The sequence below is a fragment of the Epithele typhae genome, assembly GCF_022376455.1.
Source record: "Epithele typhae strain CBS 203.58 chromosome Unknown BXZ73scaffold_41, whole genome shotgun sequence".
Taxonomy (NCBI): domain Eukaryota; kingdom Fungi; phylum Basidiomycota; class Agaricomycetes; order Polyporales; family Epitheliaceae; genus Epithele; species Epithele typhae.
Genome location: NW_025954232.1, coordinates 117,684 through 142,427, shown reverse-complemented (window position 1 = coordinate 142,427; position 24,744 = coordinate 117,684). Strand labels below are relative to the sequence as shown.

Genomic DNA, 24,744 nt, shown 5'->3' with positions numbered 1-24,744 from the left:
CGCAACGTCACCAGCGCTAAGTCGTAGTACTAGTCCAGCTGCTGAACACGACGGCCTTGCAACGAGCCATCCGGACCCATGGCGGCGAAAGCAAACAGGATTCACGGCGTCGTGTCAATTTCATCGCCATCGCCATCTATTTCGTCTATTTTTACAGGTCGTCCATACCCTATCTGGAACATAAATCACTCATTTGTCACCCGTTGTGCATCTTTCGAACACACAGGCACAACCGGGCTCGCTTGGCGGCGGACAGAGCTAGAAGCAGAGAAACTCCGCTGTGGGTCACTCATATCCCAAACCGGCATCCCCTCCGAGATCAAACGGAAGTTGCTTTTGGATCACGTTGTTGGGTGCTGTTCATTTTCTCGTCATCTTGTGTTTGATGCTCTTATAGGGAACTCCACTAGAGGCTGGGATATTTGCACCTATGGAGACAAATACGGCCAAACACCAGGAGGCGTACCGCCTTGAAGATCTTAAGAGCCGCGCCACGATGCGTCACCGCCCGCAGCAGTGGCGTGGCGATGAAGTATGCCCGGACCACATCAGAAGTTCTTTGGCGACGGGGACCTTCGAGCGGCGGACCGCGTTGATGGACTTGCCTTTTTGGGCGGAGAATATGGGACGGAATGTGGAGCAGGATCGATAGCCGACCCCCTGAACAAGCGGCTCCCAAGGGCCATCAGGCCAGCCCCCAGACGGAACAATCGATCCTTTTGTTCCCATATTCCAACCATCCGGTGGCGACCCGCATCCCCTCGCGCGGAGCGGAGTCTGAAGTTCGGAACAAGTCAGCCGCTCGCCACCTCGCCGCACATATAAACCCACCCCCTCGCCACGTCCCTCTTTCCCTCAGACTGCGAAGATGGCGGGTGTGTGCCTCTCTCTTCTCTTACCCCGAGCCCGCACTGACGTCTCCCCCCACGGCCCATCTCATAGTCTCCCGGACAGTCGTCCCCGGGCACGGTCTTCACTGTCTGCTGGACGGCGAGCACGCCTTGTTCCTCAGCGGTGTTGTTCCCGACGTCTGCGTCCCGCTGGTCGGGCGTACCCGCGCCAGGCACGTCGAAACCTCCTCGATCCGTCGTCTAATCCGTATCGGTTGGCCATACGCTTTCACGCGTCCCTGAATCCTCGTGCGGGAGGCGGATCGGGGGATGCGCCTTCGGGCAAATGCAAGAGTGAGTAGTCTCGTACCGATCGCCACCCTTCCCGCCACCCTCCTCAACGACCTTCGCCGTCCCCTCATCCCCATCGCTCGCTGTTCCTACACCGCTCCTTGCCCATCATCATCGCTCACCGCCACCCCGACCACCATGCTGACCATCCTCCCTCCAGGTCCTTGAGGGACGTAGATGTGGGGTGCCGGGTTCGTCGGGGCCTACCAGCCGAGTCCTGGCCGCTGACCGCCGACGCCCTCTCCGACGCCGCTGTGGTGGCTGCCTCTGGTGACCGTGCAACTCTCATGAGCCGAGACGGATCGTGCGCCCCTCATGCATCGTGCACGGCCTAGGTGACTCAAGACAGCTCGTGCTTCGGGACCGTCTCGCGCGAGCCTGGCGTGATCCCCCGCATCATCAGGTGTGTTCCCTCGCGCTCTTCGTCGTCTCGCGCGGCCGCTCACCGTCGTCGCCGTAGGTAACCAAAGCAATCGGTCTACTTACTTGTTTTGCAGCAAATAAAATATGCTCGCCCAGGAAGATGGGCGAGGAAGGCAAAGTTCCGCGCTGGCGGGTGAAGACAGATATCTCGCTGCGGCTCGGGGACGCCCGGGGTGAAGACCTGAGGACGTAAATGAGAGGATGGTGGAAATGGGAAAGCGTGCATGAAGGCTTCAAGCAGCCGCGGTGAAGCACGCCCCCGCTCAAGACAGCTTCCCGAGGTACGGGTCGGCGCGCGCTCGTGTTGAGCGCGGCCGGTCCTGGCGCAGGCCTCTTCGTGGCCCTCGGGACTAGTACCCGCTCCGGCTTGCCGGGGTGGGGAAGCTAACGTGCGCCGAAACCGAAGGTGACTTTCAGTTGCTCGTGGTGTCGTGGTTACGCATGCAATTGATGTAGCCGCGCTCTCAATGATTATCGTTTGCTCTCTCCATTTGACATTGGCATTTGCGAGGTCTCGTACATGGTCAATCATCATTGAGTGCATTGGCTTGATCGTATATACTGCCACGAGTTTTTTCCGCACGTACAGTCTACGGAGTCTCGAGTACGCTCGCGTTTTCCACCTGAAGGTTCCGGTCTATATGCAACTCCAAGGTTCGCGTGCGCACATTCAGAACGCACGACGTGAACGAGACGGTCACCGGCGGTCCGGAGTGACCGCTCACATCGACAGATACGGTCTTCATCAATCCATCCCAGTTGTCGACATGGTCCTTCAAGCACGAATGGGGAGGCAGCTTAGACCCGTTCGCGTTCGGATAGTGGGCAAGGTCCAGCCGGCTGCGATACAGCCGGATGCTGGCGTACCGCTGCCCGCTCGCCGCGGCCGCCGCGTGCCCGGGCGACCACAGCGCGGACGCGGACCCCGCGCGTTGGTGGCCGGAGCACCGGCCGAGCGTGAGCGCGAGCAGCGCGCCGTCGCCGCGGTCGCGGAAGACGAGCATGAGCGGCTCCGCGCCCGTCCACGGCGCGGCGACGCGCGTCGCGTCCACGAACCGCCAGCGCGCGTCGTCCGGGGGGCAGCGCAGCGCCCACCGCAGGCGGAAGGGCGCGCCCGCGTTCCCGCACGCGCGCGCGACGCGCTGGCGCGCGTCGTGGAGGGGCACGGCTTCGGCGTGGTAGGGCGCGGATGTGGGCGGAGGTGAGCTTCCACTCCGGCGGCGGCATCTCCCTCCAGAAGGGCGGGGAGACGAGCCGGTGGCGGCGCCTGTGGGGGCGAGGCCGGTGGCTTTGACGCCGCTGCTGCAGTGGAAGACGGGCTGTCCGTCGATGAAAACGCTGGTGTCCTGGCGCAGAATAAGGAACAGCGGTTTGTCAAGAGAGGAAGAACAGGAGAGGTCCAGGAGGTGAAAGGGGCCGCTAAGGTGGGCCAGGGGAAGGTGGACCTGGACGCCATGAGGGGTGATTGTAGCGGCTGTATGGGTGGCCCCGGGCGTTCGCACGATATCCTGCAAGGCGGACAATCTTCAGCGTATGCTCGTGATTGTGTTGTTATGTACTCACAAAGCCGGTGCTGGAGACTCTTACTGATGGGTCGAAAGTCACCTCCTCGGCACCTTCGAACAGCATCGGAGAGTCCGCGAAGAGAAAGGTTTCCGGTGATGCTCCATCCGCCGTAGGATCGAAGTCTTGGAGGTGGATGACGCCTATGTGGTCGGAAACCAACCCCCAAGCGAAAAGGGATAAGTCGAGAGACGTCTTCATGATCTCCTCTTGAAGCCGGTAGAAGGCTTTGCGTCCTTCGCCGTAAAGAGTCGGCATGCTGACCCCGAATCGCCCGAACAGGCAGTACGCTTCGTCCTCGATCCGGGTTGTCTTCCTCTTGGACGCCCAGGACATCCGCGCGGCGATGCTGACATCCGTGATTCCCTTATCTGATCGTAACACAGCCTTTGGGATCCCGGTAGCTTGTTTGAGGATGCTGGCAAGGTCGAATCTCGAATCTCGTGCCCAGAGGTATCCACGACCGAGACAGAAAGACAACTTCGCGAGGCGCGAGGAGCTCTTGTAAGGTCCACCCTCGCGTGTGCCACCTACTGCGTCGGAAGGAGGCGCCGAAGGTCGGTGCCCCAGGTTGCGACTCTTCGACGTCGTTGAGAAAGACGTAGCAGATGTGGGCGAGGGAGTAGTATCGGAACATGGAGTTGATCGCCTCGGTGAGCTCCGCGCTGCTCGTTTTGTCGATGCAGCAGGTGTCGGCCCACGCCCAGTCGTACCCGTCCCTCTTCGCGAAGATGAGAAAGTCCCGAATCTTCTTAGATACCATGTTGCGCGGGTTGGGAGGGGGCAGCAGCCCGACGAATTCCTCCGGGGGTGTGCGCGAGATGAAAGCGGCGTTCTGCCTGCAGAGCGTTGAGCACTCTTGCATGCTTTGGAAAGTGTCTTCTTCTCCATCGGAGCGCCACACGTGTGAAAGAATGGCGTATCCGCCGGGGACGTCTTCTGGTTTGGAGAAGAAGTGGATTTCAGCACGTGAAGTGCTCAACAGCCACATCTAGATGGTCGGAAGGGGTGTGTCAGACGAGAGAGATGTCAGACCGTTTGTCGAACTTACCGCAGGTTGACATTGGGTGTGAGAGGGGGTGGTGAGAGGGGGTGGGAGGCCGGATTAGACTTTAAACCTTGCATCTCAGCGTTTTATAGAGAGCGAAGCTATGCATATCAATCAACGTCAAGTTGGGATCACAGTCACCCACATGGAACTGCGCTATTTCGGCAGACTCCCCTCGTGCTAGTGAGCTAGTGATACAGAGCATAGGCCAAGGTCATGGGGATATCGCATTGTGTGGGGTGTAATACATAATGTGTGACAGTAAGCAAGATGATGGGCAAGTCCGAGAGACAGCGAAGAGCAACGACAAAGATAAGCAGCCAGACTTATGCGAGACCTGACGTTGAGTGACCCTTGGACCTGTACTTGACGATCCAAGGGTGCTTCCTGACTTCCGTAAGGGGGATACGTTGCTCCGGGGTGTATTGCAGGAGCTATCAAAACGAAGATGAATGGGCATGCACTGAACATGATAGAGGAATTGCCACTGACTCGAATGATCAAATCTCGTGCTTCAGGCGAGACCTTGGAGGGAATCTTCAAGTCGACCTTCTGGATGCGTCGGTAGGTGGCTAGAACGGAGTTCAACAGGTAGTTCAGGGTACGCAGGACACTACACACCGTTATGTCCACTGAGGTCCTCGAACGGCGGGTTGCCGCAGATGAACTCATACGTGAGTACACCCAGTGCCCAGTAGTCCACCTTCTCTGAATGATCGCGTCCTTCAACCATCTCCGGCGGGAGGTAGTCTAGGGTGCCACATAGCGTCTTCCGTCGGTTGCCTGGTGCGTGCACGCTCCAGCCAAAGTCTCCAATCTTCAATTCTCCGTTAATGCCAAGAAGCAGGTTCTCGGGTTTGATGTCGCGGTGGATGACGTGCTTCGCGTGGAGGTACATGAGGGCGTCGGCCATCTGGTCGATATATCGCGAGGAGCGCTTCTCGGTGAAGGAACCGTACTTGGTGAGCTGCTTGTAGAGTTCGCCCTTGCCGGCGAACTCGAGCATGAGGAAGATGCGCTTCTCGTCGTGAAAGTAACCGTACAGGCGGAGGACGTGCGGGTGCCGAAGGTTCTGCTGAATCTCGATCTCGCGCCGGATCTGTTTCTCGACGCGCGACTCGACAATCTCGGACTTGTACAGGCACTTGAGCGCGAGGATGTAGTGCGGCTCCGTCTTCGTGCGCACCATGTACACCCGTCCGAACTTGCCCTTCCCGAGCGGCCGACCGATGTCGAAGTCGGTCAGATGCCACTCGCGTGTGGGCCGCTCGCTGTTGCGGACTGTGAGACGTGGGGGCCGGGCAGAGCAGACTGTATGCACTCACAAAGCAACACTCGAGTCCAACGCCAGCTCTACTGCCGCCTCTCCCGTCACAGCAGCTCCTCTCGTCTCATTCTCCAACTCAAAGCCTCCGTCATAACGGCCAATGTCTAGGGCAGGTTTCGCGGATGGGACGGGTTGCGCGGGTGCAGGTTTGTTGGTTACGGAAGAGGCAGACGATGCCTTGTGCAGCGTCGAAGTGGGTTGAAAGGGAGCGGGGGCGGCATACTTGGAGAGGAGCTTCGAGACGTTACTCTGGCTGGCGGACTTCTGGTGTTGCGCAGCGGGTGGCCGAGTGCCGGCGGTGTTGGGTTTTGAGGAGATCTCGAGCGCGGAGATCTGGCGGGCGAGCTGACTGACCGAAGTCATGGTGGGTTTCGCGGTGTCTTGAAGGATATTATGGTGAGATGGCGGGTGCGCCGACGACGCCGTCGAGGACAAGGAATGCGGAGCGCACGAGGTTCGGTTTTGAACGGCGCGCGCTCTTCGCGTACGCGTTTGCTCACGTGATCGAGGCGTCTTCATTCGGCGCGGGGCGGTCGGGCCGTCCTGCATCAGGCCTGAACTGTGAACAAAGTAGAGCGTGCCAAGTTGGAGCTGCGCAGCATTGGATAGCGTAGACGATCACTAAATATCCCTCTCTCCCTCCCGGTACAACTACAGTCCTGGTTTAAGTATGCTCTGAATACGAGATCGCGTATATCACAACAATGACTTTACTCAAACGACGAAGTTACATCTCAGACCATGGTCACTCCAGGGAATTTCCAGAGGAGCTTCGCCCGGCCTGGGTACCTCGATAAGACCCGGACGAATGACTTCCATCTCTTCTGCCGTCAAGCCCATCATCGCAACTTTGTCCAGCCTTCCCGGCCTCAGTTCGTCCCGCCGTTCCGCACGGACACCCCAAGTAGCTCCGCCGCGGCTTGCGCTCCCGTGCAAAGCGACCCACGCGTCCACCAGCCCATTCTGCTCGACAAGCCCATCGTCTTCGCGGCGGATGGCGTTGAAGTCTCCCGCGACAATCCCACCTCCGCACCCGGGCTCACGCAGGACGTTGGCCAGTATTTCGAGCTGCTGAACGCGGTAGGGTAGCGCATCCCAAAGTGAGTCGAGGTGCACGTTGATGAGACGCAAGACTGTGTTTGGCTCGGACGGGGCCAGGATGTCCACACAAAGCGCATCCCGTCGGTACTTGCTCGGGAGAGCCATGCGGGAGACGTTGCCGAGCCTGAGGTTTTTCTCCGCTCCTCCGATCCCGTCGTCGCCCTCCTCGTGAGAATCCTTGTTCCAGGCAAAGCGGGCGCGGGACAAGAGCGTCATGGTTGCAAAGGGTACCGCCTGGAACGATGCCTCGTCCTGGGCGTCGGTTACCAAAAAGGTTGAACGTATTCTTGCATCGGATAGGAGAGCGGCCCGCGCGCCGCGAGTAACTTCTTGAAGGAAAACGATGTCTGGGGATGGCGGTTCGGCGAGGATGTGCCCGAGTATATGGCCGGCGCGTGCGATTGGTCGTGAGGGGAATGCGTCCATGTTCCACGAGACAAGAGAAAGGCGCTGCGGCGCACAGAGGGGTCCAGTGTTCGACGCAGGGGGAGAAGACGGTTGGGTCACTTGGCTCTGGGCGTGTTGCGAGGGGATAGAAACCCACCGTCGAGTGGAGCGATTGAAGGCAGAGAGAGTACGCTGGAGACTGTTACTACAAGTGTGCATAAGTAGTGGTGTGAGCGAAAGCGGACGGCGCGCGGAGAGCTTCGGTCCGCGCGTCTGTGTTTCAGCTGCGAGACAGTTTTCTTCGGCCGAGCGGTAAACCCGATACTCGGGGGGGAGGGGACTTCGACCAGCCGCCTCTCTAGACTCTGTCTGCAAGTCGACAATGGAGGCGCTGAAGAACGTGCGGTTGACGAAGACTGAAAATACCGCGTCGAGACGCGGTCGACGTAGGAATTTGAGCGCCTGTCGCTCCACATGCCCGAGGTTTTGGACTCCGCCGCCTGGGCCACCCGACTCCCGAGCTCCACACGCCGTCCACCGCGCAGCAAATTGTCGACACTCGCAGTCAGATCTCTGATGCGTTATTCGGTCATTCGCAGTGAACACGCATATGACAATTTGTTCATTGGCAAAGGTACTGCAAGGAGGACAAGTAGGGCTAAGAAAAGCCACAGCCGTACGTTATCTCGACGGTGTTCCACGCAAGGTCCGCGTGCCACTGCCGGCGTCGTGAGATTGAAACGGGCGCCCGTGCAGATGAGGGAGAAACCAGCACCTGTCACGACGGGCAACAGCCCAGCTTGGAAACCCGAAAACGCGTAGACAATGCCTGTCAAAGGTGTCATTTTCGGCAGGTATTTTTCCAGGGGAGAAAAAGGGTGGGAAAGGCGAACTTTTATGTCAAGTTTGTGTGTGTCGTAGAGTATCCTGAAAGGTGACGTTTTGGGCGAATTTTTCGGCCCGACAGACAATAGAATTCATAGTAAAGGCAATAGAGCGTGTATAGTATGCGAGTAACAAACAAGTTAGTACGAGTGATAAGTAACGCGCATTATTGAAATGGGCACCAAAGGTCTCTTTATCGATCCTTTTCGGCACCCCGTAAAGCACCCGGAAAAATTGCCCATTTTAGTGCCTTTTTCACACGCGCACAAAAGGCGGCAGAAAAGACACCTTTGACAGGCATTTTCTACGCGTTTTCGGGCTCCGAAGCTGGGCCGTTGCCCGTCGTGTGTACCTCACATCAATCAGGCCGGCTTAGCCCGTGGCACCGGGGGGGTGGCCCGGGTCAAGTAGACCTGAAACCGTGCTCCCCCGCACGTTTGAATAATTCGTCCAATAAACCCGAGCTGTTTCCCAACAGGGAAGTGCTCGAACGCCCTCCCTCCCAAGTCCCCCAGCCCATCACGTGTCCCCGTCCTCCAGATCTCCCATCACTGATCAGTCCGCGTTATCTCTCCCGCCCGCGCCCGCGTTATCTCCCGCGCCCACGCCCACGTTATCTCCCGCGCCGGCGCCGCGCGCCTCCCTGCCCCGCCACCCGTGCTCGCTGTGCCCGACAGTGAGCTCGCTGTCCCTGCACCCTGCCTCCCCTCCTGTCCGTTTCCCTCCGTTCTTTTTGTAATCTACTTGTATTCAAAATGCGCACCTAATTGTACACAATTCAATAGCCACACCTGCCTGGGTGTGCCTGCACTGAGCCCTCAAACCTCCCAAAATGCGTGCAATACAGGAACATATACAAGCACTCAACTGACCGGCAAAGCTCTGCATCATATAGTAGTAGATGAGAGCTGCTCTATTATAACATTTCAGGTGGATAGCTAGAGGGGTGCAGGTATGATGTCATATGTTATTTCAGAATGACATACCCCACAGTGATATGGTATATACATATATCGTCCTATGTACACCCAGAATCGTACCTAGAGGTCGTTCAGAGTGTATTGCAAGAAGAAGCAAGTGAATAGACGATGTTGTGGTGAAGATATGACATATGCTCAGAAGGGGAGTTGGCTTGAAAATGCGGCCTTCATATGTTTTTTTGAAGACCGCTGATCACTTCGCATCTTGGTGCATTACGTTTAAATGTATATGGAGAGCTCAGATCGTTGGTTTGGTGCTTATCGGTGAAGGATTGGATACAGGCCATGGTATGTCATTATTCTATGACATAGAGTATAGCGATATGACATGTGCTCCGATTGTTATTCTGAATGGCGGAATAGAACGGGGTGTGCTTCTGCTAAACGATGCAGAAGAAACATTGAGAAACGGTGAAGAAGTCGCTGAGATATGCCATATGAGCTTGAAGTGTGCAAAGTGGTGTAGGTGGTTCAAGGGCGTTCTTTGTGCAACCTGCCGTTCTAGACCCATCTGACATATCTCAACGACTTCTTCACCGTTTCTCAATGTTTCTTCTGCATCGTTTAGCAGAAGCACACCCCGTTCTATTCCGCCATTCAGAATAACAATCGGAGCACATGTCATATCGCTATACTCTATGTCATAGAATAATGACATACCATGGCCTGTATCCAATCCTTCACCGATAAGCACCAAACCAACGATCTGAGCTCTCCATATACATTTAAACGTAATGCACCAAGATGCGAAGTGATCAGCGGTCTTCAAAAAAACATATGAAGGCCGCATTTTCAAGCCAACTCCCCCTTCTGAGCATATGTCATATCTTCACCACAACATCGTCTATTCACTTGCTTCTTCTTGCAATACACTCTGAACGACCTCTAGGTACGATTCTGGGTGTACATAGGACGATATATGTATATACCATATCACTGTGGGGTATGTCATTCTGAAATAACATATGACATCATACCTGCACCCCTCTAGCTATCCACCTGAAATGTTATAATAGAGCAGCTCTCATCTACTACTATATGATGCAGAGCTTTGCCGGTCAGTTGAGTGCTTGTATATGTTCCTGTATTGCACGCATTTTGGGAGGTTTGAGGGCTCAGTGCAGGCACACCCAGGCAGGTGTGGCTATTGAATTGTGTACAATTAGGTGCGCATTTTGAATACAAGTAGATTACAAAAAGAACGGAGGGAAACGGACAGGAGGGGGAGGCAGGGTGCAGGGACAGCGAGCTCACTGTCGGGCACAGCGAGCACGGGTGGCGGGGCAGGGAGGCGCGCGGCGCCGGCGCGGGAGATAACGTGGGCGTGGGCGCGGGAGATAACGCGGGCGCGGGCGGGAGAGATAACGCGGACTGATCAGTGATGGGAGATCTGGAGGACGGGGACACGTGATGGGCTGGGGGACTTGGGAGGGAGGGCGTTCGAGCACTTCCCTGTTGGGAAACAGCTCGGGTTTATTGGACGAATTATTCAAACGTGCGGGGGAGCACGGTTTCAGGTCTACTTGACCCGGGCCACCCCCCCCGGTGCCACGGGCTAAGCCGGCCTGATTGATGTGAGGTACAGGTGGAAACCAGGCGAGCTTGGCAGGTCGACATCCCAGCCGTCCAAACGAGAAACTGGACGGCGTAGGATGACTTGCATGGTGGGCGAACATGTGTCACGGTAGCCCCTCTTGCACCCCACGAGACCTGCGTTGCATCCGTCGTTATGCACATGGTCCTGCACATACCTCCACTTGTTCCGCCCGTCCAATCGCAACCTGACGTCAACCTACGAATTCGTTAGCGATTCCGATACTGCCGACACCCGCACGGCACTCTTTCCGGCGGGGCGACGGTCATTTGGAATTCACCCATTGACGGCACCCCCTTCTTCATCGTCGCGCACACTCCGGCGATTCCTCCCCTCACCCTTTGTCTTGTGTCTGCCATCCTCCCCATCCTCCATCCCCCATCGCTCAAACGCTCCATACCCATCGCCTCCAACGCTCTTCAACCGCACCACCAAGAATACGACAAACACTCACCGCAGACGACGATGTCGACCCTCGAGCCCCCCACCGTCCTCACGAGGCGGCCGCCATCCGAGTCACCAGAGCTCCCGCCATCGCCCCTGCCATCCGTGCAGATGGACCCCCCACAAGCCCTCCGCATCGACCTCCTCCGCACCCTCCGCTTCGCCCACCGACACCACCACCCCTCCTCACAGCCCGTGAGCGGCGCATCAACCCCCATCACCCCCGGCGTGCTCAGCGGGACCGCGACGCCCGCGAACGGCGCCCCGTGCGAGGCGAGCGAGTGCCGCGACGCCCAGGGGCGACTCAAGAAGGCTTCGAAGAAGCGGCGACGGGGCGCGGACGGCGCGAGCGGGGAGGCGGGGGGCGAGCCGCGCTGGCGGGAGGCCCTCGCGGAGTGGAAGCTGCTCCTCACGCTCGAGAACTCGGGCAGCGTCGCGCGCGACCACCTCGCGTCCGAGCGCACCTTCCTCGCGTACGCGCGCACGAGCCTCGCGATCGCCTCCACCGGCGTCGGTGCGTCCCCTTTCGCTCGTCTTTTTGTTCGCTCCGCCGCGCGGCCTGGGGAGGGAATGGGACGCTCACCTGCGCGTGATCTTTTTTTTTCATGTACACGTCCTTCGCGTGATCATCTTGCCGTCTCCGTGCACCATGACATCCCGCATCGCCGCCGCATGTGCTGCGTCCGCGCGCATCGTGTCTGCCGTACTGCTGCCGTGCGCCGACGGCGCTCCGCGGGGGCCTTGGCGGTCGGTACGGGCAGCGCTCGTGCAGCTGTTCACGCTGTCGGGGGCGGCGACGGACGCGGACATCGTTCGCTTCGCGCGCCCGTTGGGCGCGGTCATGATCGGCTTCGGGCTCCTCACCCTGGGGATCGGCGTCATGCGCTACTTCTACGTGCAGGAGTCGCTGTTGCATGGGACGTACCCCGTGGCGCGGATCAGCACGAGCATCCTCTCGTTCGTGATGCTCGCGCTCGTGCTGGTCGTCTTCATCATCGTCCTGGTGGCGAAGTAGGCGGGGAGGGGCGGGGCGGAGAATGGACTAGGGAGGTGGAGGAGGGCGAGTGTGAGCGGAGGGGAAGGGGACCTGCGCTTGACGGCATCACGGTATATATACAGGAGCACGCCATTGCGGCAGGCAATAACGATAGATTACGCCTTTCATGGTTCCTACGACTAGCCTTTAGACGCTACTGTAGTACTCTGCAAACCCACGCTGCATTGTAAATGATCGACATTCATTGGACAGAGTTGATGGGCATCGATATGAAATAACCGGTGCATGCGTCTCGGCGTATGGGGGCCCTTGGATTGCGAAACTGCATGGCCGATCGATGCGGCAAGGATTTTGTCCTGCTACCGTCGGGTACTGAGGCTTCACAGAAGTGCACACAGGCTACGAGTGAGAAGACCACGGATGTGATTCGATGGAGTATCGAAGCGGGACTAAAACGGTCTATGTCCGCATACCACCCACAGACTCCATCGTCTGTGATTTGCAAATGTGAGACTTCGCTCGGCATGTGGTAGAAAGGAGGGCGTACAAATGGGGATGCTGTAGGCCCATCCAGTATCGCGAGCTCCTCGTCCGTGAAGGGCAAGAGAGGGACGAGGTACGTCCGGACTGGTACCAACAAGAAGATCACTATCGGAAAGCCGATGGCGGCTGTGAAGGTCCTTCAGTGAGCCGCGCCGAAATGGTGTGTCGCGTAGAGAGAAGGCACGCACCGATCGTCTGAGTAATCGCCATCGTGGCCCCGAAGCCCACGAGCTGGACTGCGACGAAGAGCAGGATCCTCGACTTGCGGACTTTGCGGAGCGGCTCGTCTGCGGGTGTGAGCGCCTTGTCGCGCAGGAAATAGAGGAGCTTGCGCGTGATGCCGTTGCCTTGGAGGGCGTCGACACCCATGTACCAGCTGCAGAGGCACTCAATATAGCCCCGATGTTGGACACTGACAGTGTACTCACAAGAGGCCGGCAAGCACACCGCGCGGGATGAGGTTGAGGACATGTAGGAAAGGTCCGGTGAGAAGGACGAGGCACAACGCGCCCTGAGCGAGGTTCGAGACGCGCTGCTCTACGACGGCAACAGGCACCTCGTGTTGTCGTAGATCGCCCAGTCCGTCGCGTATTTGAGAAGGGTCAGGTTCAAACTGTGAGGCTTCTCTAGCTTTCCGTGACCCCGCTTCACTCGGCGCACGAGTCGCGTCGGCGTCAGCCTTGTCCTTCGCAGAGACATTGCGTTTCTCCTTTGTGTCTGTCTCGGTGGTTTCGACGTCGTCTTTGAATGGGCGGCCCATGACGAGCAGGGAAGTGGTGTGGATGGGCGCTTGGGGGATCAAGCCATTCGGTGCTGGTACTCCAAGTACTCCTGCGAGGAATGTCGTGATACCCAGAAGAAAGAAGTCGTGATGGAACCCCGGAGGCTTGCGCAGCGGGAAGCTTGTCCCTTGAGCCATCAACGACTGTCCGATAAGGTGAGCCAAGAAGACGTCTATGGCGTAGGAGACGTACCGAAACATTGTGGTCGAAAAAGAACAGCACCCAGAGAACGAACCCGAAAGGGAACGCGATCCCAACCCACTTTCCATCGAGCTCCCAAAACTTGACCAGCCACGGGCGGTCTTGTACGGGCAGAAACGCGTGACCTGTGGGGAGCGTTGTGGGGTTGGCGGCGTTGAAACGTCCCCAGTATGCCATGGCGGACGAGGCGACGAGGGAGATTGGCATTCCATAGTCTGCAAAGAAACGCCGCACGTGTCTGTGGAAGTATGCCGATTCGGAGAGGCCCCGGAAGAGGAAGGCCGTAACGGTCATGAGGAGGGCGAGCATGGTGCCGACGAAAGCGCCGTCTAGTGTTCCACCTGAAGACTCCACCACTAGATCGCCGCCAGAGGGATATTGCCGCGTAATGACTTGGATGCCGTACTGGAGGTAGACCCATGAGACGTAGAATCCGAACGTGTCGCATGAGAACAAGGTGACGTATTTCAGGAAGTTGCACCCTGGATAGCCGTGTTCAGGTAAAAGGGGGGGCTCGAAGAAGGAAAATGTACTCACAGTTCAGGGCTGCCGTGATCCAATGGAGTATTGCTCCCCACATGTACACCCATCCAACAAACTGGAGATAGTTGGGGGCATCCGGTTGACGTTCTATGATGTCGAAAATCGTTTTGTTGAGCACGGTGATGGGGCCGGTGACACCAGCAATGCAGAGAGGTTGCGCTCCGAAAATGGAGAAAATAAAGGCAGCCATGAAGGAAGAGAGCAGCACTTCGGTGACCCCATATTGCTGGGTCGTCTCTATGAGGTCCAGGGAGAAGGCGATTCCGGGGAGGACGCTTGGCACGGATGGAGGCTCAGGGTAGGAGCCCGAGAAGTATATCAGAGCGACTCACTTGGCGAAGAATATAAGCACTATGGCCGGTATCACTCTATAGTTCCACGCATCTTTCCAGTCAGAGGCGTAGTAGGGCGCACGAGCCCGGATGTCTCGCAGAATGCCGCGTCCGATGAAAGTAGGAATCCACGAAGGAAGCTTCCGCCTCCCGCGGAGCGTGGCTGAGGGAGAAGAGGAGGTAGACGGCGGTGTGGACATTGTGAGGAGTGGGGCTTCGTGAGGCGTTTGATAGTTTCGTGAGATTCATGCAAGGTATCCGTTGGGACCGCCTAGTCTAAGGAGATGGGTAGGAAGACTTCCAAGGGTGTCAGCCAAGAAAGAGAGGGTCGATGAGCAACGCACTCGTAGAGCTCCTACTGCGGCGTACCACACGAAGATATCTCCCACAGTAGTCGGGGGTGGTGGGAGAGGGATTCGTGTCGGTGAGAAGGTTGTTCGCGACTTTGGAGGCTCCCATCCCTCGGTCGGCATAGTCCTCGGCAAGGTGGGGCAGTCAGCGCGCGTCGGTCCTCGGATCGCGTCCCGTCCGGATCGGAGCGCGCCTTCGACGCTCTTGGACACGACCTCCATCTTCCTCCGCCATGTCCACCTCTAGTACTGCTGCGCACAGCGGCGGCATCATGGACAAGTTGCACAAATTCGCGTTCGCCAGCAGCGCGCTGTATGCCGTCATCATCATGCTCCTCGCAATGCCTTTCGTTCAACGGCAGTAAGTGGTGCCAGTCCTTGTCTCGTACTGTTTGCCGATGCATGCATCCTCGATATAGCGCGTTGTTCCAAAATGCCATCCGTATTCCATGGGGTGCGAGGTTCGATATGCCGGAGAAGTACGGACTTGCACGTGAGTGTTTGTCTCGGTCCTTATATGCGCATTCAGCCGAGCATGCTCCGCGAACAGCGGGCAAGACTATGGACTTCAAGCTCATCACACCAGACAACCTCACGATTGGCGCATGGTTTGTGCTTTCGGATCCTTACTATCAAGAGCATAGAGCCTCTGTCTTCGAACAGCCAACCCTAGAGGATGTCCACAAAGCACTCAAGTCTTACCCCACGGTTTTGTACTGTCACGGCGCCGCGGCTACCCGTGCGGCTCCGACACGCATCCAAGCTTACTCCGCGATCACGTCTCGTCTAAAGGCCAATGTATTCACCGTCGACTACCGAGGATTTGGTGATAGCGAAGGCATTCCATCCGCAGAAGGGGTTATCGAAGACGCGAAGACGGCCTGGCGCTGGCTTATGGAACAAGGCGTGAAGGCGGACGAAGTGGTGATCGTTGGCCATAGCTTGGGTACCGCAATTGCGACGGGTCTCGCTACCGCGCTTGCTGAAGAAAATATCAAACCTCGCGGTGTCGCCCTCTTGGCTCCCTTCACTAGTCTTCTGGCTCTCATCGAGACAACGACTATTCAAGGCATTCCCATCTTGCAGCCTCTGCAGAGCTTTGCGTTCGGGAAGAGTATGCGATATCTCTTCCTCCTCACATTGCTAGTGCTTACAATCATTCAGGGCTCCTCCAATGGCTTCTCGTCCCTTCTTTCGATACACTCGCTATCATCGGAGAGATAAACGTGCCGATTCTGATTGCTCACAGTCAGGCCGACATGGACATTCCGCACTACCACTCGCGCACGCTTCTCGATACCCTCCTTGATCCCCATCTCCCAGCCGCGCAGGCACTCCCGGATTCGCCGAGCATCGTCCCGTCGGATGGAGAATATCGCACCTATCTGGAAGTTCAGAAAGAACGCCGAACACTGCGGAGCCAGCTCGTTCGCAAGATCGAAGTCCCAACTTTCGGGACGATCGAGGAGTTCGACGGATCGGCTGGCAAGGTGGTGTATGTGGAGACGTTCTGGGGGAACCACAATGAAGTCGGTCTGCAAGAAGGCGTGCAAGACCTCATTGCGAGCACTTTCCGTCTCGGGACCCACCTGTAGAGAACAGGGGACACAATATTTGTTATCATCGGCGAGTAACTTATTTGTATGTTCGTCTTGCTGTCATATACCTGCGATGATCGTTCCAAGTCACTAGAACTATACCATGCTATATATTTCCTCTTTGAATGCATGCTTGAAGAAGCAAATGCGTTGCGGACCGAACAGATGCATACAGTATGCCCTGTGGACCTCAAAGTCGTCAAGGTCTGCGTCGAAGGGTTTTCCTCGCCTCCTCAAGCGAAAGGCGCGTCAAGCCGCTGCCACCCGAAAGTGTGGTAACGACATTAAAATACTTCTATCTCATTGATTCATCCTGATACTTAGGTTCGACGATCCCAGGCGTCGCAAGCATCGCCAACACATCAGCCATTGACATATCGTAAGTACTCCGCAGCGAACAAGTCGGTATTTTATTACAGTATGCGCACACGCTGATTCGACGGTCATTAGGTGGGCATGTGTGATGCCGGCATGTATGCGCTTCGACACAGCTCCCGGCCGCCCGCGAGCATCGCGTTTCTCTGACGGCATCCCAAGTACATACTCTCCTTACCGAGATGGCGGCTTTCAAGGCGCACACATGACGCGCTTCGCCCGCGACATACTTCAGAGCGTCGTTATGGTGGACTTGGCTGGTATGGGTGAGAATATCCGCTCGCCCACTGAATTGCAGGCCGCCTGCTGATGAGCTGTCCATTCTCTGCAGTTTGAATAGATCTACTGCTCGTCCCTGGCCCGTTCCTAGCGGAGTGGCATCTGTCTGCCAACCAGAACGCCTCGGGTCTGGCCTCGGCCACTCTCGCTAGCATATGAGGCAAGTCCGTCTAATGGCCTCACATATCTCGGTCCTCCACCCCGGCACTGGTCCACAGCCATGCACAGACCGCATGGTAGGCGTCCCCCCATGCGCCTCGAAGCTGTCAAAGACTGCTCGGTCTCCGCGGGCAGCGCTCGCGGCGATGGTACGGTCGTCGGCATGCTCTTCGTGACATCGGCACCCATGCTGGCCTCAGCTGGAGCGTTCTGAGGTCGGTGCTCCTGGCGTACATATACGAGCGCAGACTCGTTGGTAACCCGCCTAGTGCTCTAAGGACACAATTCCACCGAGATGCTCACGCTCAAGGTCCTCATCCCTTTCTTAGGACTGGCCCTCGCGCCTGCCCTCGCCAACGCTGCCGCGTGCCCCGCCGGCTCCTTCTCCTCGACTGGCCAGTCGCCCTGCACGCTCTGTGCTCCCGGCACCTTCCAGAACGGCACGTACATTCTCAATTGTTCCCGTCTGGTCGAAGCTCACGCTCTCCTGTTCATCAACATCCAGCCCCCGGCCTGACCTCCTGCATCCCCTCCCCCGCGGGGTCCTTCGCGGCCGGGCCCGGAGCGACGAGGAAGACGGCGTGCTCGCAGGGCTCGTACCAGCCGCAGACGGGACAGGCGGCGTGCCTGCCGTGCCCTCCCGGCTCGTTCTGCAACGGGGTCGGGCGCTCGACGCCACAGCCGTGCCCGGCAGGGCGGTTCTCGGACACGCCGGGAACGGGGCTCGAGTGCCCGCTGTGCGCGGCGGGGTCGTTCCAGCCGCTCACGGGCCAGACGGCATGCTGCCTGTGGTGAGTGGGGGCTCCGGTATTCGGATGATGGATCGCGGCGATTGCGGGGTCGAACGAAGCACGCTGACGCGGTCTCGGTGACTTTTCAATGCAGCTGCGCGGGGACGTTCCAGGGGACGACGGGCCAGCCGCACTGCCAGGCGTGCCCGGTCAAGGGCGCGAGCTCGCCCTTCGGCGCGACCGCGTCGTCGCAGTGCGGCGCGTCGAACGTCGGCTTCAGCGGCACGTGCGACCTCACGTCGTCCAACACCTGCCGTAAGTGCCGTCCTCTCCCCTCTCTTCTGCTTTCCACCCGCTCACGACGCGCGCTGCGCCTACAGCGAACGGGGGCGGATCGAGCGGGCTCCCACGGCGGCGCGCGGCAAGGCGCGACGCGTGCCCCGCGGGCCACAAGAGTTGCCCCATCTACGGATCCGGCGCGGGCGGGCGCGGGTTTGTGCGCGCGCACGAGTGCGTCGACGTCCGGCACGACCTCGAGAGCTGCGGCGGGTGTGTGTACGACGACTCGCCGTTCGGGGAGCGCTCCGCGGACGGGGGCCGGGACTGCTCGGCGATCCCGTTCGTGGACCGCGTGACGTGCAAGGCGGGGGAGTGTGTCGTCTGTGAGTCTGGTTCTTTACCGCGGGCCGAGACCAGGAAGAGACGCTGATGAAACCCGCAGCGAAGTGCAGGGAGGGGTACATCCCCGCGCCGGATGCCTCGGGGTGCATCGCGACGCTCATGACGCAGCAGCAGAATATGGGCGTAGGCGGGCGCACGCATGTCTGAATCCAACCCGGTGTTCTCGAGCTACGGCGCTCAAGCACGCGATTGGCACCAATGTCATGGTATTTGAAAGGTTCCAGGTCGTACGAAGATGTATGATTGCCAGGTGTACAATGGGAGGATATGCTGCGTTCTTTCTTTGCCCTGCTCCGTGCTTCGATGTTACCCGCGGCCTACGAATGGCATCTGCGTCGCCATGATGTTGAACACGAGGACGGTGACGTCGAGCGGGAGGCTCGCGATGTGCACGATGGCCTCGCCGACGTGCTTGGCGTCGAACGTCGCTTCTTCCGAGAAAGTTCCGTTGGGCTGAATCCGTCCTCCCGGAGGAGGCGACAGGGCAGTTTGCGCGCCGCCTGAAACGATGCAGTGAGTGGACAGTTTCGTGGAGAAAAGGCCCATTGTGCGACCGGCGGCAGAGAACTGACCGATGTCCACCTGAGTGCAAGTGATGTTGAACGCCCTGCCGTCCAGGGCGGTCGACTTGGTGAGCCCGGTGATCGCGTGCTTCGAGAGGGTGTACGGCGCGGAGTTGGGCCGCGGAGTCTGTGCAGAGATAGAGCCGTTGTTGATGATGCGACCTACGGAGCGACGTGCGGGTCAGCGTACGACTGGAGGGGGGAATGGGCGTTGACGCACCCCCGGGCGGTGACTGAGCTTTGAACACCTTGAATGCTTCTTGGGTGCAGAGGAAGGGGCCGACAATATTCACTCCTAGGAGCTTCTGAAACTCACTGAGTGGGACGTCCTCGAGCGGTGCGTCTGGTCCTGTGATGCCTGCATTCTACGCAAGCTCATGAGCAGCGAGAACGAAGAGTCCGGCGTCCAATCGGAGATGCCCGCGTACGTTGAAAACCAAGTCAAGACGGCCTGGAAATAGCGCGCAAGTTCATATTTCCGCGATAGCAGAAGCTGAAGGACGAACCGAAGCGTGCGACGGTTTCGCTGAAGAGTTTCACGACGTCTCTTGAATGGTAACGTCGCCTTCGTAGACGTACACATTGGCAGGATCGGCACAAGGGAGGCAGTCTCGCGGAGCTTATCTGCCCGACGAGCCACAATGGAGACAACCAGCCCGCTTTGGCGAGGGCGATCGTGGTCGCACGTCCAATTCCTGCGAGTCGAAGACATTGAGTGGTTGCGAAGTGCGGAGTCGTCGTAGAGATTCGCACCAGAGGAGGCTCCGTGACTATCGCGACCTTGACAGACATGGTCAACTGAGACCGGTTTGGAAGCTTGCAACGTGCCAGGGCCGTGCGATGCCGCGATGCCAAAAGCGGCTGTCACTTTCGGATGAGTACGTAGTTCGGCGCCCCCGGGCCGGGAAGAGGAATATGAAGATGGCGGCAAACGCAGGTCGCGACACCAGGCAGCAGCCCCCTGCGTCGGCTGGGCGCGTTCCGACGCGGGGTTTCGAGATGCTTATGTCCCGGGGCGGTGCTCGAGTCGGACGAATACGTCATAGGGTGACAATGAAGCCGATCGAGACGGCGCTCAGCTCCATCTTCTATATATCCCCTTCCCTCCTTCTCAGCTCTCCCACCCTCTCATACATACACCCCGGCAAGCCTCGTCACCCATGGCCTGGCCACACGCATCTATAGCTGCCAGCCTCTCGGCAACAGCTTGGGTCCTCATGAACACCCCTATGATCCCTCCGAGCGTAAAGACGAGACTATGTCCATCCAAATGCAGGCATTCCGCAATAAAAACTCTTCGTATTCGCGAAACTCCTCGGTGCGTGAACATATACATGGTCTAGCCTGCACATCACTGACTGTCCGCGTTTAGACTTCCAGTGATGCGTCCACGACTTTAGAGCGGCAACCGTCTGCGAGGTCATCTACTATGCAAGCATGATGCATTGATCTCTCATACCTATCTGGCTCAGGTCAGTGGTGCAGGTATTTTCAAGGTTTTACGAGCGACTCACGCTTACTTCGACAACCCAGATCATAGGGTCCCAGTTCCACTTTTTAACATAGTCGATTCTCGACCTGCTAGGAATGTATCAATATTATACCTGCACCATCGATCCAGCATGTAACCAACACCCATGACAGGAACTTTGCAGTAGTGTTCGCCGACGTGGTTGCGCGAAGTTATCGGTGCCCGATGCGTTTGTCACTGGCACGTGCATCTACGTCACAGGCCCGGAAGGAGTGTGAGCTTATTATCTCTCGAGTCTCTCGACTGTCCTTTCCTGCCCTTAGGATGCATATATCTTTTACCATGCGCTCTCAACGCACATATCCATATTTTGTGGCTGGGAAGAGCTTGACAAGCCATCTCTCGTCGCAAGGAACGCTCGGCGAATAGGTCGGGCTATGGACTCATCCTACTCGCGGTCCCAAATGGCTGGTATGATATCCTCACTACACATTGTGCTCGATGAGCGCCGGCCAATCTCTTCTTTTGACAGGGGAAGCCGCATTAGAGCTCGAAGATCTTGGACTTTCCTACAAGCCACCTACATCGACTTCTTGAAATGCGAGCGAAAGAGCCGGAATGCATGCGCTTCAATCCCAAGGGTGTAAGTATCCCGACACCCGTCAACCAACAAAATGAGGGCTACTTTGTGCGGAATGCAGGAACCGGCATTTTTGTGACACGTACGACCAGGAGTGCCGGTTGTCCTAAGTGGAGGATGATCATGAAGAAAGCTTGTGCGGTGGCTCTGGGCATATGGGAAGGGGTGAGTATTCTGTTCTTTAGCGTCCTTTGGGAAAGCCGGCCGGCTCAACATGCGTCACCCCAAGAAGGTGCCGTCCGTACCGGTGCGAGATCGTGCGCATGTGGGGCGTGCCCGACGGAGAAACCGAACGGACGGTGGCTCGTCGTGGCAGATGGCGCGCGTTTTCCACTGGAACGAGATGATGATGACTGACGTCCTTGGGGCGCGGGTAACCCAAGGAGCTCGACATGCTGAAGTAGTTTTATGTGCGACATGGGTGAAGTCTGGTTGCGGTTATGATGTTTGTGTTAGTGTGCGGGTGCGATCAGCTGCGTGGGTGTCATGTAGACGGCACGAGAAGCTGAAGGACTGAGAAGACTGGAAGGCCAGCTGAAGAAGTAGGGATCAAGAGCGTGGCAGCCAACGTCACCTTTTCACGGTCGACGTTCAACTACTCACGGCCATGACGAACCTATGACCCTTGCATCGAATGCGCTAGGTTCAGCTCGTGCGTTTAAACCATCACCGTGAACGCACCTTGTGGCGATTTTCAAATCAGCTGAGAGTCTCTCCTCGAGAAATGGGAATGCACATCGAAAGCGCTCTCACTCGGGCTTGCGGGTTGACCTGCCCTTCGATGGCTGAACTGAAGGCCCGTTCCCTATGAAATCTCTGTTCCATGGAGTGCGTGTGCAGGGAGGGCGGCCCGGTTCAGGGGAGGCTTGACGCTCACGCACGCCGAAGGTGTCCCGGCCATCCTTGTGCAAAGATAGACTGCCGTGGTCTTTTCGCGACTTCGGCTGGCTAGAAGCACGCCGGTAGCACGAGGCCTCGGGGAGAAAGGACTCGATGCCCATATGATGGATGGCAACAAGTGCTAGTAGACGCTGGCATGGTATTTCGTCGCACAGTATCCAATGGCGCTTATTTCATGCTCTTCCCATGACTCGAACGCAGCTAGGCACCACGCAAATCGCCGCGCAACATGGAAACAGCATGCGGCTGCGGACATGGCGTGAGTGCTCGAGATAATATCAAATCAAATCGAGGTTTACGTAGCTTCGCAGGAGCGCGCAAGTGGATAGTTCGACGGGCGAAGCTTCTCGACCTGAACACATCAGACATGGCCCAACTGGCCATCCCCGCCGGCCGAGCCCGTGCGATATAAAGCCTCCTCCGGACACTCGGAGATCTCGAGACCCTCCCTCTCCTGGACGCCCAGTCATCCTGCACGCACAGCCCTCCTACCTGTGTAGCAAAACCCATCCACCCTTCAAGATGTCCAGCGACGGAAGCACTCTTCTCGGAGTGGTTGTTCTCGCCCGCCATGGCGATCGGCAAGGGTTTTACCAGGACCTGGCCACCTATAACGCGTCTGACACTGCGATCACGCCTCTCGGTGAGGTGAGTATACTGCTCCTTTCTTGCGTACGGATGTGGTTGTGGTGTTGGTGGATGCGGTGTTGGTGGATGCAGCGGGGGGAGGGATGAGCTGGTCAGCCGTGATGGCACGGGCTCGGAAGGATTTTCTGCTGCGCACGCAGAAGCTCGGCCACGAGGAGTACCACCGCGGCTGGGAGCTGATGCCTTGGCCGCCCGCAGACACAAGAGTTCCAGCTGGGATCGCTCCTCAATAGCCTATACCTGAACGAGTCGTCACCGTCGTTCATCAAAGGCATTGCGAGCAGCAGCCAGCTTTTCAACGGGACCCAGGTCAAAGTGCGTGCCGACGCGGGTGGCGAAGGGGGTGTTATCTACGACAGCGCTGTGGCGCTTACGCAGGGCTTGTGGCCGCCCACGTCGAGCTCCGTCATCCAGCTCGCGAACGGCACAAACGTCACGAGTCCACTTAACGGGTACCAATATGTTCCCAGTGAGTGTGATGTTCTCCGATCATGAGAGCTGCTCCTCACGAACATTTCAGTTGAGTCGGTGGAGTCCAACGAGGATGTCTCTCTGGAAGGCTTTACGTCTTGCCCCGTGAGTCGTTTTTACAGGGTGTTGTACCATCTCGTGACGGCCGGTTTGGTCGAGTGGTTCGAACTTTGACAAAGTTCGAACCCAGACCCATACAAAGCGAGCAAGCGTCCATAAGTTTACTGCGAGTCGTGACGTTCGAACAATTCACTAATAACGCGATATCAGAATCTCGACCAGCACACTTTAGCTTTTTACAGCTCCCGTGCTTTCGCACAGAAGGCCGCCGAGGTCAATGCGTTCTTGACCAGCCTCGTTCCCATCTTGGACGGGCGTCTCGTGGCGCTTCAGAACATTGTAGGCATGCTCGGCTTGGTCTCTTATAAGTATCGTACTGACGTCTATTTCAGTGGAACGTATGTGTCTTCGCTTGAACATGTATCGCTCGTAACGCTTACTAGATACTCAGATCTTTGATTTCATGAATGTCCAATCGATCCACAACGCAACTTTCGCAGCCTCGCTCCCTACCGGGGCTCTTGCGCAGGCCCGCGATCTCGCCAACTGGCACGAGTACAACGTCTTCAGTGACACGTCCCTCAACGGCATCGGAAACAGTACGTCAACGCGTCTCACCTACGAAGCACCGTGCTCACGGGCACGTCTCTGCCGCAGTCGCGTTCCGGACCATGATCCCCTCGGTCGCGACCGCCATGCAGCGCATCGCGAACTCGAGCGACCCCCTCAAGCTCCACTACTCCGCGATCTCCTACAAGCCGTTCCTGAGCCTGTTCAACATGACCGGCGTGAACGCGAACGGCGCGCTCCCGCCCGCGATCGTCAACTACGCCGCCCCCGTCGTCTTCGAGGTCCGCCAGCCGGCGACCCCCCGCGGAGCCGACCGTGCGCCTCCTGTTCAAGAACGGGACGGACGACGCGGGGCTCGCCGCGCACCGATGACGCTCCCGGCCTTCAGCGGGACCGACGTCCCGCTCTCGACGTTCCTCGGGGCGCTCGAGCCCGCGGCGGTGAACACGACGATGGACTGGTGCTACGCGTGCGGGCAGTCGAGCCTGCGGGGTGCTCGGGCGCGTTCGTTTTCCAACCGGGGTCGATGTCCGTGGTCGAGGACGCGGTGTCCCCGCTTGCGGCGGGGTGGATCGGGGCGGGCGCGGCGGTCGCGGTGTGGGCGATGGGCTTCGTGTCCTCGCGTTCATGGGGTACGTCAAGTTCCAGCTGCCGAACCGGCGGCGGCGGACGTCCGAGGCGGGATCTTCGGTACGTTGGTTCTGGGTGGAATGCGTGTCGCTCTTTTCGCTGACCCTTGGTTCTCCTGCAGACAGACTCGATCACGAAGGAGAGTGTTTGAGAAGGCGCAGTACAGTCATAATGCCATTTGTACGACGATATGACCCCCATGTAGCCTGACATGTATATCACTGGAGCCGGAGACCCCTTACGAATGGACGGAGTTCTCGATCTTCTTCGAGTTTTTTTGGTTGAGC

General features: G+C 58.0%; 9 protein-coding genes across 9 annotated transcripts; 4 read left to right on the top strand and 5 right to left on the bottom strand.

The window, feature by feature from the left end:
• Window positions 1-1,867: 1,867 nt before the first annotated feature.
• Window positions 1,868-3,930, bottom strand: BXZ73DRAFT_91226 (uncharacterized protein; the record flags this gene model as incomplete). Its single annotated transcript, XM_048025904.1, has 3 exons — window positions 1,868-1,937; window positions 3,331-3,585; window positions 3,632-3,930. The coding sequence occupies 3 exons, from the start codon at window positions 3,928-3,930 to the stop codon at window positions 1,868-1,870; spliced, it is 624 nt and encodes a 207-aa protein (XP_047875684.1).
• Window positions 3,931-4,541: 611 nt separating this feature from the next.
• Window positions 4,542-5,905, bottom strand: BXZ73DRAFT_91225 (kinase-like protein; the record flags this gene model as incomplete). The annotated part of the gene is made up of 4 exons (XM_048025903.1): window positions 4,542-4,649; window positions 4,708-4,787; window positions 4,837-5,486; window positions 5,541-5,905. 4 exons carry the CDS (start codon window positions 5,903-5,905, stop codon window positions 4,542-4,544), a joined length of 1,203 nt encoding a protein of 400 aa, XP_047875683.1.
• A 351-nt stretch (window positions 5,906-6,256) lies between these two features.
• Window positions 6,257-7,249, bottom strand: BXZ73DRAFT_50413 (Endonuclease/exonuclease/phosphatase; the record flags this gene model as incomplete). The annotated part of the gene is made up of 1 exon (XM_048020432.1): window positions 6,257-7,249. The coding sequence occupies one exon, from the start codon at window positions 7,247-7,249 to the stop codon at window positions 6,257-6,259; it is 993 nt and encodes a 330-aa protein (XP_047875682.1).
• Window positions 7,250-10,954: 3,705 nt separating this feature from the next.
• BXZ73DRAFT_50443 (uncharacterized protein) lies at window positions 10,955-11,948 on the top strand (the record flags this gene model as incomplete). Its single annotated transcript, XM_048020436.1, has 3 exons — window positions 10,955-11,038; window positions 11,126-11,447; window positions 11,695-11,948. 3 exons carry the CDS (start codon window positions 10,955-10,957, stop codon window positions 11,946-11,948), a joined length of 660 nt encoding a protein of 219 aa, XP_047875681.1.
• A 441-nt stretch (window positions 11,949-12,389) lies between these two features.
• Window positions 12,390-14,531, bottom strand: BXZ73DRAFT_50342 (anion exchanging protein; the record flags this gene model as incomplete). Its single annotated transcript, XM_048020416.1, has 7 exons — window positions 12,390-12,422; window positions 12,478-12,599; window positions 12,662-12,849; window positions 12,902-13,398; window positions 13,448-13,938; window positions 13,994-14,274; window positions 14,332-14,531. The coding sequence occupies 7 exons, from the start codon at window positions 14,529-14,531 to the stop codon at window positions 12,390-12,392; spliced, it is 1,812 nt and encodes a 603-aa protein (XP_047875680.1).
• A 383-nt stretch (window positions 14,532-14,914) lies between these two features.
• BXZ73DRAFT_50421 (alpha/beta-hydrolase) lies at window positions 14,915-16,276 on the top strand (the record flags this gene model as incomplete). Its single annotated transcript, XM_048020433.1, has 4 exons — window positions 14,915-15,042; window positions 15,101-15,174; window positions 15,232-15,795; window positions 15,846-16,276. The coding sequence occupies 4 exons, from the start codon at window positions 14,915-14,917 to the stop codon at window positions 16,274-16,276; spliced, it is 1,197 nt and encodes a 398-aa protein (XP_047875679.1).
• Window positions 16,277-17,387: 1,111 nt separating this feature from the next.
• BXZ73DRAFT_50381 (uncharacterized protein) lies at window positions 17,388-18,651 on the top strand (the record flags this gene model as incomplete). Its single annotated transcript, XM_048020423.1, has 5 exons — window positions 17,388-17,550; window positions 17,598-17,883; window positions 17,978-18,138; window positions 18,204-18,485; window positions 18,545-18,651. The coding sequence occupies 5 exons, from the start codon at window positions 17,388-17,390 to the stop codon at window positions 18,649-18,651; spliced, it is 999 nt and encodes a 332-aa protein (XP_047875678.1).
• A 159-nt stretch (window positions 18,652-18,810) lies between these two features.
• On the bottom strand, window positions 18,811-19,859 carry BXZ73DRAFT_91220 (short-chain dehydrogenase/reductase SDR; the record flags this gene model as incomplete). The annotated part of the gene is made up of 5 exons (XM_048025902.1): window positions 18,811-19,004; window positions 19,077-19,229; window positions 19,288-19,432; window positions 19,496-19,518; window positions 19,574-19,859. The coding sequence occupies 5 exons, from the start codon at window positions 19,857-19,859 to the stop codon at window positions 18,811-18,813; spliced, it is 801 nt and encodes a 266-aa protein (XP_047875677.1).
• Window positions 19,860-22,600: 2,741 nt separating this feature from the next.
• BXZ73DRAFT_79188 (phosphoglycerate mutase-like protein) lies at window positions 22,601-24,608 on the top strand (the record flags this gene model as incomplete). Its single annotated transcript, XM_048023032.1, has 9 exons — window positions 22,601-22,726; window positions 22,925-23,041; window positions 23,105-23,195; window positions 23,247-23,302; window positions 23,468-23,596; window positions 23,709-23,856; window positions 23,915-24,331; window positions 24,369-24,517; window positions 24,579-24,608. 9 exons carry the CDS (start codon window positions 22,601-22,603, stop codon window positions 24,606-24,608), a joined length of 1,263 nt encoding a protein of 420 aa, XP_047875676.1.
• Between the last annotated feature and the right edge of the window lie 136 nt (window positions 24,609-24,744).